This window comes from Candoia aspera, chromosome 10 (genome assembly GCF_035149785.1).
Source record: "Candoia aspera isolate rCanAsp1 chromosome 10, rCanAsp1.hap2, whole genome shotgun sequence".
Taxonomy (NCBI): Eukaryota; Metazoa; Chordata; class Lepidosauria; order Squamata; family Boidae; genus Candoia; species Candoia aspera.
In genome coordinates, this window is record NC_086162.1 from 26,711,563 (window position 1) to 26,726,796 (window position 15,234).

At 57.0% G+C, this 15,234-nt stretch overlaps 2 protein-coding genes across 4 annotated transcripts in view; one reads left to right on the top strand and one right to left on the bottom strand.

The window, feature by feature from the left end:
• Nucleotides 1-15,234, bottom strand: part of AKT2 (AKT serine/threonine kinase 2) — a 101,388-nt gene that overhangs the window by 57,739 nt on the left and 28,415 nt on the right. The gene's annotated exons all lie outside the window — the stretch shown is intronic.
• On the top strand, nucleotides 6,434-12,095 carry MAP3K10 (mitogen-activated protein kinase kinase kinase 10). Its single transcript, XM_063312438.1, has 7 exons — nucleotides 6,434-7,158; nucleotides 8,433-8,613; nucleotides 9,136-9,284; nucleotides 10,091-10,266; nucleotides 10,516-10,756; nucleotides 11,191-11,313; nucleotides 12,012-12,095. Exons 1-7 carry the CDS (start codon nucleotides 6,471-6,473, stop codon nucleotides 12,014-12,016), a joined length of 1,563 nt encoding a protein of 520 aa, XP_063168508.1. The 5' UTR covers nucleotides 6,434-6,470; the 3' UTR covers nucleotides 12,017-12,095.

Consider the following 15,234-nt stretch of genomic DNA (forward strand, 5'->3'; position numbering starts at 1 on the left):
ACAGCGGGTGCTGTTCCCTCCTTTTCGGCCCTGGAAGGTATCGACTCTCACAGGCTGCCCTTTGCTGGATCTCCCTCCTGGATGGCCCAGGTGTCCTAGTGGAAGGGCAGTGGCATCCTCTTCCCATTTCATCTTTGGGCCTTCCCAGGCTGTGCTCAAAGAACTTGGCAGAGTGGAGCCCAGAGCTGAAAGTCGAGGAGTCCTACTCCGGAGTCCCAGAACTGAGGACTAAGCACAGAGCAAGGCCAGGTGGCCCTAAAGCTGAAATGCACAAGGCTGAAGTAAAAGGTCCCAGTTCCCAAAGACAGATGCCAGGAGAGCCTCCATGGGTTCCTTCCATGCTATTGCACCCCCAAGGAAACTGGTGGCTGAGAGATGCCAGCAGGGCTTCCTCAGCCTCCTTCTTGGGAAAAGAGGACATTTGGGGGGAGGGGCAGTGCTTAACGTGGGGATGCTTTCCAAATTGGTGTGTCCTCTCATAGTCCTTCCCACCACCGCCCACTGTACTGCTGCACAGTGGCCATGCTGGTGCCTGGGTGGGTATGAATGTGGAGGTGGATGAAGGGGGTGTTGGGGGTCAGTTCTTACCATATCAGCCTTGACATGTTTGTCTCTCTCATAGTGGGAATGTGCCTTTCATTGAAATACTGGGAAACCAGACGCAGCCTACGTGCCCCACTGGGCAAGAGGGGAGGTGCATTTTGGACCCAGCCCCTCAGTCCTTCCCCCGGCCCTAATCCTGACCCCCCCCCCAAGACAATCACTTGCAGCCCAAGACCATTTGGGGGTGAGGGCCCCGTCCACTTTCCTGGCTCAGCCCCTCCTCTCCCCTTTGGGGAAGGCTGCTGTCAGCACAGCCCCCCATCCGTCTTCTCACTCAGGCCTCCTTGCCTGTGGACCTAAGGGCCTGGCCAGGGGAAACCAAAGCGGGCCCTGGGTACCCTCCTGTCCTCCCTTTATTTACTCTGTGTGGGTTTGGGGCTGCCTTTGGTCTCCAGAGCTTACCATGCCATGATGGGCACTGTTCCAGGGCACAAAGCAGAGTACCTGGGGGCACAAAGGAGGTACCGTTGATACATATTACACCAATCGAAGCAAATATTTGTAGCTCAGGGTTGAACTGTGGAGTCCTTGGTGCTCTCTGAGCCTTGTTGTTTTCTTGCAGACGTTTCATTGCCAGACTCGGCAACAACTTCAGTGCAAAGAGGGAGTGGGCCTCACTCTCAGTTTATATACCGTGGCTTGCCCTGCTTGTGTTGGTGGGGGTGTTGTTCTCTAGTAATGCAGCGTCTGGAAAGGACAGCACTCCCACACATACAACCCAAAGTATGGATCCGGCATGTAGATGACACGTTTGTCATAATACAAAAGAAACAACTGGAAGAACATCTGCACAGCATCTTCCAACAAAATGAATACCCACTCAACTATCAAAAAGTGCCTCACCACCCAAATGGAAACTATGAAAAGGATAACTGCCATACATCAGAAACATCTCAGAAACCACCAACAGACTGTTACAACCACATGGCATCACCATAGCACATAAACCAACTAAAACTCTTCAAAACATATTAAGCAACCCAAAAGACCCAATAGCCCAAGAAGAAAAAGCAGGAGTTATTTACAACATACAGTGCAAAGACTGTAACAGCCACTATGTAGGACAGACAGGCAGAAGACTAGCAGAGCGCATCCACAAACACCAACTAGCAGTCAGAAGACACGATGAGAACTCAATCTCACAACACATGGACAACTGAACCATAGTTTCAACTGGGAAACTGTGAGCATCCTAAACTAAGCCAAATCCAAAAACGCCAGAGAATTCCTGGAAGCCTGGCACTCAGACAAAGCAGCCATCAACAGACACATAGAGGTAAACAACATTTACATACCATTCAAAAGAGACAATAGAAAAGCCAAAAAACCAGTACACTCCCTTGCCAGCAATCAACACCCAGATATGCAAAAATCAACACTAGGATTAACACCAGATGAACCATCAAACAGCACAATACACCCTAATCAAGGAACTATTAACTCAGGCAATCAACCAAGCAGCAAACAACAGACCAATCAAAGAACTCCCAAGGAGAGAACGACACCCCTACCAACACAAACAGGGCAAGCCACGGTATATAAACTGAGAGCGAGGCCCACTCCCTCTTTGCACTGAAGATGTTGCCTAGTCTGGCAATGAAACATCTCAAGAAAACAACAAGGCTCAGAGAGCACCCAGGACTCCATGCATTTTACAGCATAGATGCTGAAGGAGCAGCAGACTGCATCTTCCTGGGTTCCACATTCCCAGGGATGGTGACTACAGCTGTGAAATAAAGCAGCTTCTGCTCCTTGGGAGAAAGACTAGGGCGGATCTAGGCAAAATAAGTGCAGAGACATCATGCTGAAAATCAGGACAGATATTTCCATCATTATGGCTTTCCCAGTTGTAACACCTGGGTATTGAAGCAGGGCAATCGGAAAGGCTGAGGGAAGAAAAATCAATGCTGCTGAGTTGCGTTACTGGAGGAAAAATTGAAAATATCTTGGACCACAGGCGGGGCCGCAACCGGGGGGAGCAAGCGGAGCACGTGCCCAGCGCAGCGCTGGGGGGCACCAAAATGAGCACTGGGGGGCGCCAAAATGGGCACGGAATCCATGTTTGCCCCAGGTGACACAGACCCTAGTGGTGAGCCTGATGGCAGGAAGAACAAATCTTGTGTCTCCAGAAACCGCACTGGGCATGGAAGTCTGAAGATGGTGCCAGAAAACCACAGCCTGCTTGCTTCTGGCAGATCAGCACATGGAGGGGAATGGCCTTTGTGACAGGAGGCAGTGAGCCGAATGCAACTTTTTTTACTTTCATGCTCTCAAATCAAAGCTGTGATTCCTGAGCATTCATGTGGAAGGGCATGGATATCTTTTCTATCTTGGATTAACATACAGTTGTTTATCTGAGATTATTCTTGTTTTCCTAAAAGAGCCATGTGAGTTCCACATGGCACACTGCCATATATTTATCCATTTTTTCAAAGCATCACATACTACACATTAGCATTTGAGAATTACATTGTATTTGCAAGGAAACACATACAGATAATTTTGTAGGGACTTCAGGACCAAATGATCTTCAAATGTACTAGAAGAGCAAGCTGAGACAACCCAAAATCTGCTAAATAAAGGCCACAGATATTTCTCCAGATGAAATTTTAAAGCACTATCTTTCTCTAATAATTGCACACCATTCTTGGCTGAAAGATGCCTTTGCAAGAAACAGACAAAACTTGAGAATTCACTTCCAAATTCAGTGGCTCAAAAATTATTTTGATGAAAAAAACAGTAAAAGATCTACTATGGTAGATCACGGAAACAAAAGGCAAAGCCTGATGCCTGATGAAATGCTGAAGGGCCAGGGGCATCTGTAGGCCAAGAAGCCATTCCTCCCTGGCCACTGAAGCTGAGAATAGAAGTTCAGCTGCAACGCCCCACACATTGGATGTACTGCTTGAAGAGGAAGAAGACAAAAAAACCAGATCCAGAACACACATGAGGACAGAATCTACTCAATAATCTGTTAAATAAGCTTAGCACCTTTACTGTTTGGACAAAAATTACAGTTTTGTAATTACAAGTTTTTTTTTTCCATTTACACTGTACGGATTATTGGTGTTGATATTTACATATTAAAGGTAAAGGTAAAGGTTTCCCTTGACGTAAAGTCCAGTCGAATCCGACTCTAGGGGGCGGTGCTCATCTCCGTTTCTAAGCCTTGGAGCCGGCGTTGTCCGTAAGGACCCGTCCGTGGTCATGTGGCCGGCATGATGACACGGAACGCCGTTACCTTCCCGCCGAAGCAGTACCTATTGATCTACCCACATTTGCATGTTTTCGAACTGCTAGGTGAGCAGGAGCTGGGACTAGCAACGGGAGCTCACCCCGCCACGCGGTTTCAAACCGCCGACCTTCCGATCGGCAGCTCAGCGGTTTAACCCGCAGCGCCACCGTTGATATTTACGTATTACTATTCATTTAATAGTAATTTAATTGAATTCTACGGTATTTGCAAATTCCCTGCTCATTCACTCTGACTTCTTTTTCTTTCAGTCTGTTTTTTCTCTTTTCTTGTTTGCATTTCTTCTTACTTTCCTTTCTCAGCAAAGATGGATGGATGGATGGATGGATGGATGAATGGATGGATGAATGAATTGGGTGGGACATAAAAGTAACTATGAGTCTGGTACTATCATAGCTGCCACCGCAGCCAGCTGCAGGGCCAGGGTCACCCTCTCTCTGGAAACTCAGCAGGCTACCAGGGAAACTTCAGGGCAGGGTCGGGGCCAGGCGAGGCTCCCAGAGAGCTGCCATCACTGCCACCTTCCTTACACAGGGGGGAAGCCTTAAGAACACAGAAGTGCAGCAGCTGCGGGGTCAGCCATCACACCTCTGGTCTTAGCCAGTCCCCAGTTTCAGTGTAGGAAGCCCCAGGAACAGAGTCATTATCACAGGGTGGGAGAACCCTGTCTTGTCTTCGGTGGTGCCTTCCAAGACCTCAGAGATACCAGCGGCTGCTGCGTGCCCCAAGCCGCTTGCCTGCCTTTCCGAGGGAGCGCCAGGAGGCTGCGTCTGAGCTGCTGACACGGTTCATCCTGCGAATCTCCTGGAAGGTCGTTCTGTTCAAGCATTTCGGAAGGCACCCTTTTGCTTTGAGGACGGACGCCTTCCAAACCACTAATCAAGACTCAGGCGGGGGCGGGGGGAACCTGCAGCTGACCTCCTAAAAACTGCAGACCACCTGTCAAGTGCCCAAGTGCCAACAGAATTCTCATCAGTGCAAGGGCAAAATAATGAGAGAGCTGTTATTGGCGCCCCACCCCCACCCCGTTCAAAAATAGAAGTTCTTGCCATGGTCCTCACGGGCATCTCACGACAAATGTTGCGCTGCAATCTGCTTCGGATTGTGGAGGAGAAAAGTGGCGGCTACAGACCAGAAATAACAGCCAGAGGTGCCTTTGAAAGCAAAGAAGCGCGGGAGGACAGGCAGACCGCGAGCCAATGCCCGCTGCGCCCCGGGTGCAAGACTGGTCTGCGCGCCGGGATGACCCGGCGCCCGCCACTGGAAAGGAAGAGCCCCCAACACCATCGCAGCCGGGCGGGGGGCGCGGGTGCTGCCCGGTCTCCCCTTGGGAGGGCCGCCGCCGCGGAAACTACGAGTCCCAGCATGCCCCGGCCTCCCTCCCTCCCTCCCCACACGCTGGTCCCCACACTGCCCGGCCGTCCTCGCGCAGCTGACAGATCCAGCGGCCGCGGCACAGGGGAAAAGGGACGGGGGGGAGGACGTCAGGGAGGCGGGGGCTGCGGGAGGGGCAGGGAGGGCGCGCGAGAGAGCGAGAGAGCGCGCGAGCGCCGCAGCCGAGCGCGGAATCCCGGCGCGCCCCCGCCTTCTCTCCCCGGCAGGATGCCTGCGGGGGCGGCCAGGGGGAGGGGGGATCCGAAAGCTGTGCCGCCGACGCGGGGGCAGCTGAGGAGGGACCCCCCGGCAACCCGAGGGAGAAGGGGAGGGGGAGGTTGCCGGCCCCGGTCCGCGCCCGAGGGCGCCCGGTCTGCGCGCTAGAGCCGCGCACCACGGGGGGCTGGAGGGACGGGCGCTGCCCCGCGGCCGGTGGAAGGGCGCCAAAGCCGGAGGCGGCCGAGCGGCGTGGCGCCCCCGGCGAGAGGGGCAGGCCAGGTGGGTGGTGGGCGGTGGGCGGTGGGCGGGCGGTGAGCAGGTGAGCCCCGGAAGGAAGCGGCCCGCGCGCCCCCAGGCAGCTTCCACCAGGCCGGCCTGGGCGAGGGGCGGGTGGGGGGAGCCTCCCGGATGCATAAGCAGCAGCCTGCGGTAGCCCCAGGAACGGGAAGGTCCCCTCTCGCCACCGGCAGCCTCGGGCCCTTTTGCCTGGCCGCCCGCGCGGTCTCTCCGCCTGCTTCGAGAGGCCCCGCTTCTCCACGCCTTAGCTCGGAGAATGGTGCCGCGCAACATAAAGCCCTCTTTCTTCTCAGGTCCGGACGGCGGCTGTCCCTCCCCGGGGATGCCAGGGCCGCAGCTCCCTTCAGCTGGGCAGCAAGCAGGCAGGGCCAGCCACAGGAGGCTTCCGCGGTTGTTTTCCCTTGAAAGAACCCGGTTTTAAAAAGATAGATAAATAAGAAAGCCGTTCCTTTGCAGAGTTTGCTGTGCCGTGCCAAGGCTGGAAGCGGATGAGTTTCCCTAGACATTAAGAAGACTCCCTGGGGAGGTGCCCTGGTGGAAAGAGTTGGGCTCCAGCTGGGAGGATGTTCCCCCCAGCACCTGGAGCCCCCCCCAGTGGAGGGCCCAGAAACAGGGCCTTGGCGTGAGCTGCCCTCAGCTCCTCTGCCCGGCTGGGTCTGTGTGGCGGGCGAGGTGGTGGCAGTGGCTGCAGCGTGCAGGGGCCTACTCAGCGAACGCAGACTCAATGGCACAAGGCTACAGGGAGATGGGGGACTGCAAGGGGCCCCTGAGCATCTGCCCACCGGCCCCCAACCCCTTCTGGACAGCCGTGTTTGACTATGAGGCAACGGCAGAGGAGGAGCTCACCCTGTGCAGGGGAGACCTGGTGGAGGTGCTGTCGAAGGACTCCTCAGTCTCTGGCGACGAGGGCTGGTGGACCGGGAAGCTCCAGGACAAGGTGGGCATCTTTCCCAGCAGTTACGTGTCCAGTGACCCCAAGTACACACAGGTCCCTCCTCCCTTGGAAATCCCCTTCCAGGAACTGGAACTGGACGAGATCATTGGTGTGGGGGGATTTGGCAAGGTCTACAAGGGGGTCTGGCGAGGAGAAGAGGTAGCTGTGAAGGCCACCCGCCAGGACCCAGAAGAAGAGCTCACCGTAACAGTGGAGAATGTGCGCCAGGAGGCCCAGCTTTTTGCCATGTTGCACCACCCCAACATCATTGCACTGAAGGCGGTTTGCCTGAGCCCTCCAAACCTCTGCCTGGTGATGGAATATGCCCGTGGAGGGACGCTCAACCGGGCCTTGGCTGGCAAGAAGGTGCCTCCTCATATATTGGTCAACTGGGCTGTCCAGATTGCGCAGGGCATGAACTACCTTCACCATGAAGCCCTGGTGCCTATAATTCATCGGGATCTCAAGTCCATCAACAGTAAGTCACCCTGGGCAGCAGGCGGTCTGGCAGGGGTAGGGCATTGCGTGCAGGCATCCTGGTCCAGCTCCCTGCCATCTGTTGGTGTTGCGGCCCCCTTAGCCCTCCCAAACCTTCTCCCATCTTGGCGGGGGGGGGGGGGTTCGCTGATTCCCAGGCCCAGCAAGTGCTTGGAGCCTGCCGGCCTGCCTGCAACATTTGGTTGCTCAAGGTGGCCCAGCAGACAGTGCTCCTCCCTGCAAGTCAGAGTAGCTGGTACCTCCTCTTATTCCCCAGCCCGAAGCAACTCACTGTTTGTTGCCTTTTCTCACCCCTCCACCCGGTGGCATAACGGCAGGGCCAGCTCTGAGCACCTTGCCCAATTGCCCGCTTCCTTCCATTTTACTCCAGAGAGCAAATCCCCTCACCTCTTCCAAGCTGCTGACTCAGCCAGCCCAGTCCGCTCTCTGGGTGCTGAGAAAGGAGGATGGAGAGGTGTGGGCTGGACCCAAGGCAAAGGAAGAGACATGTCTCTGTCTCCAAGCCCCTCCTGGGCAGAGGCCTCTTGGCAGAGTTTTCCAAAGCAGAATTGTTGCTGTTCAGGCACACAGGGCCATGAACCACACACTGCTGTGTTAAATGTGAGTACAAGGGAAACACCTTCTAATGGTGAGAAAAGGAGGAGGGCTGGAAAGGCTGCACCATTTGGGGAGCAGCTGGTGTTGCTGTTGTGTTCTGCTGCATTGGCGGGTCTACCCTTTTATGTGCAAAGGTGCGTGAATCCTCTTTCCTTGTTCTGGAGCGTTTGCAGCAGGTTTTAAAGGCTGAAACGTGCCCACCCTGACCAACTGAAATTGCTTTGAGCCATCCTAAAGAATGGAATGCAGGGAATAATTCCATTACTTTTTCTTATGGCTTCTGGATTGTTAAGGAGGAAGTGGTCTGCACTATGCTCTGGAGGATCTATTCTGAGCCAGCAGCCCTAACTGGCCTTGGAGAGTCATGGAAAAGAGTTGGCCTTACTCTGATAAGTGACATCAGGTTGGCCTGAAGACGGTCAGCTACTGTCCCTTTTGTGGGTGGGGTGGGGTGGGGTAGAGAAGTTTGTTTGATGTCCTAGTGCTGCAGTCCTTTGGGCTGCTGATCCCACCTAGCCAAACCGCAGTAGCTCCCATCATGGGAGCAGAGCCAAGTCCAATGGATGCCCCCCCCAGCTGCTTGAAGGGTAGTGATGGAGCCCCTGCTTCTCCCCCAGGCCTCTCTGTGTCTGACAGGCCCTCCTCCTGTCCCTCTAGTTCTCATCTTGGAACGCATTGAGAACGAGGACTTGAGTGGGCGGACCCTCAAGATCACTGACTTCGGCTTGGCACGGGAGTGGCACAAGACCACCAAGATGAGTGCGGCTGGTACTTATGCCTGGATGGCTCCAGAGGTCATCAAGCACTCCCTCTTTTCCAAGAGCAGCGATGTTTGGAGGTGACTGGGGAAGGGGGAGGAGGACAAAGCAGGGGCCGCCTTCCCTCAGCAGAGGAGAAGGTGCCTCCTTTTCCGCAGCAGGGCAGAACTGTGGCAGAGGGGCCCTCTTCCTGGAAGAAACCTCTCCCATGGCAGCCGGGCCTGGAGCAGCTGCTGAAAGCCAGGAGTCCCCTGGGAGGGCTGCAAGTGGCTGAGGTGGTCAGGGGCTGGTGGAGCAGAGGTCCGGGCCACAAGGACCAAGAGTCGCTAGTGCCCACAAAGCTGGGCTTTGGGGCAGGTACCCAAGGACCGTTTTGCTGAATGAGCAAGCAGAGCCCAGAAGGCATCAGGGCTCCCTGACGTATTTCACAGTGAGGGGAGTGATCCAGTTCCCTGTCTCAGAAGACGACGCTGCATTCAGCTGGATCAAACTGCGCCACCCAGAACAGCTCTGGGGCAGGGAGACGTCACAGATGTGGCAGCCAGTGGCAGCCACTGTACGGGGTCTACCTGTTGCTGCATTATACGCATTTGTCTTCCCAGCTTTGGGGTGCTGCTCTGGGAACTGCTGACGGGTGAGGTGCCGTACCGTGAGATTGATGCCCTTGCTGTGGCCTATGGTGTGGCCATGAACAAGTTGATGCTCCCCATCCCTTCCACTTGCCCTGAGCCCTTTGCCCGCCTCTTAGAAGGTGAGTGAGAGTCTGCCCCAGACTTTCGAGCTGTGGCAGGGAATGCAAGTCCCCGTGAGGCCTCCCCATCCGCACAGAGAAACAGCCTTGGGGCAGGAGAGGGGAGGGGGCACAGCACCTTGGTGAGTGAGGCTGTCATCTTCCCTTCCACACAGGAGGCCCACCAAACCCAGCCGGGGGCTGCAGGAGAGACCCCTTTCCCCCTTCCTCCCTCTGCCAGCCCCCACTTTTAGGCCCAGATCTGAGGCCAAGGGCGCCTTCACGAATGCCTGTGGGACTGGGTTCATCCCTTGGGAGGGGCAAGCTGTGCTGGAGAGACAGCATGATGCAAATGTCCACCAGGCCCATTCTGGACCCAGATTGCTGGCATATCGATCCATGGTGCTGGAACATGGTTCCTTTGCTCCCTGGATGGGCAAATGGGTGGCAAGGGAGGAATAACCAGTGTGCGCTTAGAGGCATGGTTTTAGTGCCTACTCCGGCCATGATGTCACAGCCAACACCTGCATTTTTGGCAGAAGGTGACTTTGCTCAGAGAGACTGCCCTTCCAGGGCTTTGTGGTGGGAATTATTATTGTGGTGGTTGTTATTGTTTAGATTTGTAATAGCCGTCCCACTCCAAGAGACTCTGGGCCGTTTACAACATCCAGTACGCTATTTAAAACAGTTAAAAACTTAACTATAGAATAGGACACCCTGGGCAAAAACAGCCATAACAATCGAACACATGCACCCAACGGGGGCTCCGCTCACACATTAGACCCTGGCAAGGGAACACGTGCTTCTTAACAGCTTTGTTCTCTCAGAATGCTGGCGCCCAGACCCCCACGCCCGGCCAGACTCCGGCAGCATCCTGAGGCAGCTGGTGGCGGTAGAGCGCTCCGCCCTGTTCCAGATGCCCCTGGAGTCCTTCCATTCGCTACAGCAGGACTGGAAGGTGGAGATTGCAGGCATGTTCCAGGACTTGCACGCCAAGGAGAAGGTGAACCGTTCCTCCCCCATCCAGGTTCCTGCTGGACTGCCTAGGCCTAGAGGATCCCAGACTGGGGCCTGCCCCCCGCCACCGGCCTTGCAAGCCTTGGATTTTGGGTTGGGGAGCGCGGTTTGGGGTTGCTGGGAGAAGGGCCGAGGCACCCTCCAGGGGCCCCTTGCCGCCCTGGGGTCCTGTTGACAGGGTAGGTGGTTCCCTGCCATGCACACCTAACCCAGACGTGGCACACCTGCTCCCCAGGAGCTGCGAAGCTGGGAGGAGGAACTCCTGCAGGCTGCTCAGGAGCAGAAGACACAGGAGGCAGAGCTGCGCCGACGTGAGCAGGAGCTGGCGGAACGGGAAATCGACATTGTGGAACGCGAGCTGAGCCTCCTCATGCTGCAGATGGGCCAGGAGAAGCCCCGAATTAGGAAGCGGAAGGGCCACTTCCGGCGCTCCCACCTCAAGCTGCGAGATGGGCACCACATCAGCCTCCCTTTGGGTGAGGCCTGGCAGGGTTAGGCAGGAGGGGGCAGAGCACCCACCAGGCCTTCCCTTGCTCAGATGCAAGCCAATGCCGAGCCCCAGCCAGTGCAGGGGAGGGGCATCCTCGCTGGCACCCACCAAGCCCCGGACCACCAAGGGTCCCCATGAGGAGCAGAGCCTCTTCCAGACGCTTCATTGAGAGGAGGACAGGGACTGGTGGGGGCTCCCCACAGCTTTCTCCCTCCCCCTCCCTGAGCCCTCTGCCACCTCCAGCCTCCCTCCTCTTCCCTGCCCCGCAGATTGCGCCCCATCCAGAGACAAGAAGTTCTGGCCAGATGGCCAGGCTTGTGCTGGGCAGGAGGCTCACCCAAGCTTGGGTGAAAAATGGGCAGGAGGGTGGCGGGCCTGGTGGGGCTGACCTGTCCCCCCCTTTCCCTGTGGCTCCTCCAGGCTTTGAGCACAAGATCACGGTGCAAGCATCACCTAGCCTTGACTGGCAGAAAGGGCCGGGAACCCACAGAGCCAGCCCTCCGGGAAGCCCTGGCCTCATCCCACGCCTGCGGGCCATCCGCTGTGAGTCCCAGCAGCCTCCTGGTCTGGGAAGGGATGGGAAGGGCAGCCCAGCGCTCCAGACCCCTGCCTGTTGGGCGGCAGGAGAGACCAAGGGGGCCCAGCATCCTGAGGGCCTGTTGCTTGTGCTGGGCGTGCTGGTAAGTTGGTCAATCCACTTTGGGGTGACAGTGATTAACCAAAAAAGCCTGACACCTGCCCCCCCACCCGTCACCAACAGCCCTTTCAGCAGCTCCTGGCTGGGACCCCTGCAGAGAGGGCTCCCCCTTAAGCCCCAAAGGGAAGGTGGTTTGGCAATAGTGCCAGGGAGGGGCACTCTGAGCAGGGCAGAGAACTGATGCTCAGAAGCACCGTTTCCCCTTCCCTGGTTTTGCAGTGACTCCCTTGGATGGAAACCAGACGTGGGGCCAAAGCACCTTGGTCAAGAAGGAGGAGCTGGTGGGGTCCAAAAAGAGAGGGCGGACCTGGGGGCCAAGTTCCACAGTCCACAAGGAGAGACTGGGCGGGGAGGAGAGGTATGGGGCCAGAAGGTTTCCTGGATGGCAGGGAGAAGCCCGGGGTAAGGAATGAGCTGCCGGATTCCCAGGCTGGCCGGGAGAGGCTGGAGGCCAGAAGTGGGCAGACCAAAGCTGCTGTGCTGGGGAACTCTGTGTGGGAGTGGCCAGGGGGGGGTCATTCTTGTGCTTTCCTCACCTGCGCAGGCTGAAGTCCCTGGCCGAGGGGAGTAAGCAGTGGTCATCCAGTGCACCCAACCTGGGCAAGTCCCCCAAGCTTGTGCCCCTGGCAGGAGGCTTTGCCAGCCTGACGGAAATGGGTAGGCCAGTTATGTGTTCCCTCTCCCCCACCCCAAGAATTGGGCTGGAGGAAGGGGCAGGGCAGGGCCACGTTACTGGGCCCCTTTCTCCGGCAGCTGAGGGTTATTCTGGGGATAACCAGGATGCCTTGGGTTTTTCAGAGCAATTGCTCGATCACCTCGCTGTCCTAAATGTAAAGGCAGGGCATCACTGTCATTGATCTGGCTTTGCACTTTCTTGGGGCTTACATGGAGTGCTTACCTGGGGATTTAACGGGACCGCTCCTTAGAAGCGTCCCTATTAGTAGTGGATTATCCAAGAGTGGAACTGCAGTCAGCTCTAAGCCACTGAGTTAACAAAACAGGTGGGGTGGCGGGGAGTCTCCTTGCTGTGCTTCTTTCCTCCCTAACGCAGCCTTAGGTGGGGGACATGTACCCAGAAGGGTTGGGGCCCCCGGGGAGCAAGAGCAAGGGCAGGAGGAGGAGGACGTGTTCCAGGCTTCATGTTTGCTGGGGGTTTAAGACTGCTGGCTTCCACCTGGGCAGCTGTGCTGGTTGTGCCATGAACTCTGCCTTTCTTTTCCTTCGGGCCCCAGAAGAGACCACCGAGAAGGACAGCTGCACCCCGCACTCCCCGGATCAGCTGCCCTCGTCCCTGGGAGCCAGGCTGCGGCCGCTGCCCACTGCTGCGGAGGCGCATGAGTGGGCCCTGGCCCCTTTGCACCATCGCCGCCACCGTCGCAGCGAGCTCGTCCTGCTGGACTGTGCTTCCATTCTGGCCTCCATCGCGCTGGGCGTCGAGCTGGCCAGGCTGGCGGGCGACAGGCTGAGGCCCCCCCTGTCTTCAGGACCACCCAGCACTGTTGCCCTCCTGTCCCTGTCCGACTGCAACTCTGCCCGGCTGCTCCTGCCTTCGGGCACCGGGGAGGCTCCCGTGAATGAGCAGCCCTGCCCCCCGGAGCACCCTGCCCCACCTCTCCAGTGTGACACCCCCCCGACCGACATCACCTTCAAGAAGGGCTCCCACCGGCTGCTCACCCCCCCCCCCCCGTGAGCACCACTTGGGCCAGCAGCCAAGCACCCCGCCAGACGCCATCTGGGGGAGCCACCCACCAGGGTCCCTGGGGATCCAGCCAGCAAGGTGGGTGTCAGCTGGAGGTGAGGTGTAGGCTAAGCAGAGTGGGGGGCCAGTCGCAGCCAAACATGGGACTGACCCGCAGAAGCAGGGTGCTCCCTTTCCTCCCTGCCCTCTTTATTTTTCTCCCCTCCAGGCTCCCAGGAGGCCCTGCTCTGTCCACCTCTGCCAGACCCTCCCTCCCTCTCAGCTGCCCAAGGCTCCAAGAAGGCCACAGAATGGCACAGTCCAGGCACCACCGCAGCGCAACGTCCGCAGACTCTGGTCTTTGCGCCCCAGCCTCGCCTGGACCCTCCTGGACCCATGGAAACTCGTCTCCCTAGGCTGGATAGCGAGGGCGGCCCTCTCCCCAGGAGCTCTCGAGTCCCGCCAGATTCTTCTGGACGCAGACGTGGAAGGGCAGCCTCAGGACAGTGCCACGCCCCTCTGTGAGGCACAGCCCTGTGCATGCAGCTGGGAGGCTGATGCTTCCCACTGACCCAGCAGCCCAGCTCTGCCATCTGGCTCTGGGAGGGCCCTGCACATCCCAGGGCATGTTTGGAGAGGCCGAGGGAATAGGCCAGGCACTGGATTTCAAGGATCCTGAGTAGAGCCCATGTCCAGGCGATGGGCCAGCACAGCCAGGAGTGGGGCACTGGCCTGGCACCACCACTGCTGGTATTGGCAAAGCCAGCCTGGGGCTGCTGGATCTTTGGTGTTAATGATTCAAGCTTCTGTGATTCTGATGTTTTTTTCTTTTTAAAGAAAAGGTGGGTGTTAGAGAAGAAAAGTCCCTGCGTGCCTTTCTTCCTCCTTGACGTTATTTTGCTGGGTTCCTGCCTCGTTTATGAAAGGGCACATGTGATGGCACCTTTGCCGTCACTCTGATTCAGTGGCATGTTGATTGCATTCTGCCCTTCCTCAGAGAGCTCAGAGGACAGATGTGGTCTTCCTACGCATACTTCAGCCTCAAACAACCCTGTGGAGGAGGCTCACCCAGGTGACTGCAGGGCTCTTGGCCCCTTTCTTGCTGCCCCCATCAAGCTCTCTGCCCCCCATTTGTTTTGTTGGGTGATTTTAGGTTTTCCAGCACCTCCTTGCAAAGCAAGGCACCGGCTTTGCTTTCCACCAATGCCTCTGGGCCCCCATAAAGCCAAGAGGCATTCCCAGGAAATAAAATGGAGGAGCTGCAGCCAAAGCTTGCAGGAACTTCGGGGATGGCATTGCATGCCTGGCCAGACCCACCTTGGCCACCCTTCTGTGAGAAGGCCCAAAATGGTCTCACAATGCCAAAGGTAGCCACTGGCCTCGAGTGAGGAAATGCCTGCGCTAAGCAACAGGTTTTATGCTGTGGCAAACTGCCTGAGTTGACACCCACCCATCGTGGCAGGGTAGCTAGAAGCCCACCAGTCTCCCAGGTACTGCGGTGTAAGAAATGCTGCACCTTCACCCACATTCAGAGGAAGGTCCCCCTTTGACTGCCCCTTCCTGTTCTAAAAGCCCAACTAATCTGGACTTCAGTATTGCAACATGCAAGAGTGTCTTTTGCTAGTGCAGACGAATGGGGGTGGGGGGGCATCCATGTATTGCGGAGTGGGGAGGGGACAACTGAAAGCCCATCTTCCAGTTGGCATTGCTGTCCCTGCATGACCTGGCTGCTATGGCACAAAGAACCTCCACCGATCGCTTGCTAGGAAACGTCCTCACAGCAGAGGCTCCGTTCCCCACCTCCCCACCCAGCGCCGGGGCCATTTTTGCATGGTTGCCAGAGAGCCGGGGCGCCTCACCGGCCGGCGGACCTTATCCTTCTGTCTGCTTCTTGGACGTGGGTAACCCGGCCTCACAACGACCGACCGACTGCGGATTTGAAAGTTCCTAAATGAGAGGTCGTGCGGGATGCCCGGGGCAGCCCCCTTCCGCGGACTGACTTCTTCAGGTGGTCTGGAACCTCCTCGCGGATTTGAAAAAGAATGACCCAGAGGGGTGTTGAAAGGCCGACCTTCCCCGGCTCGAACCC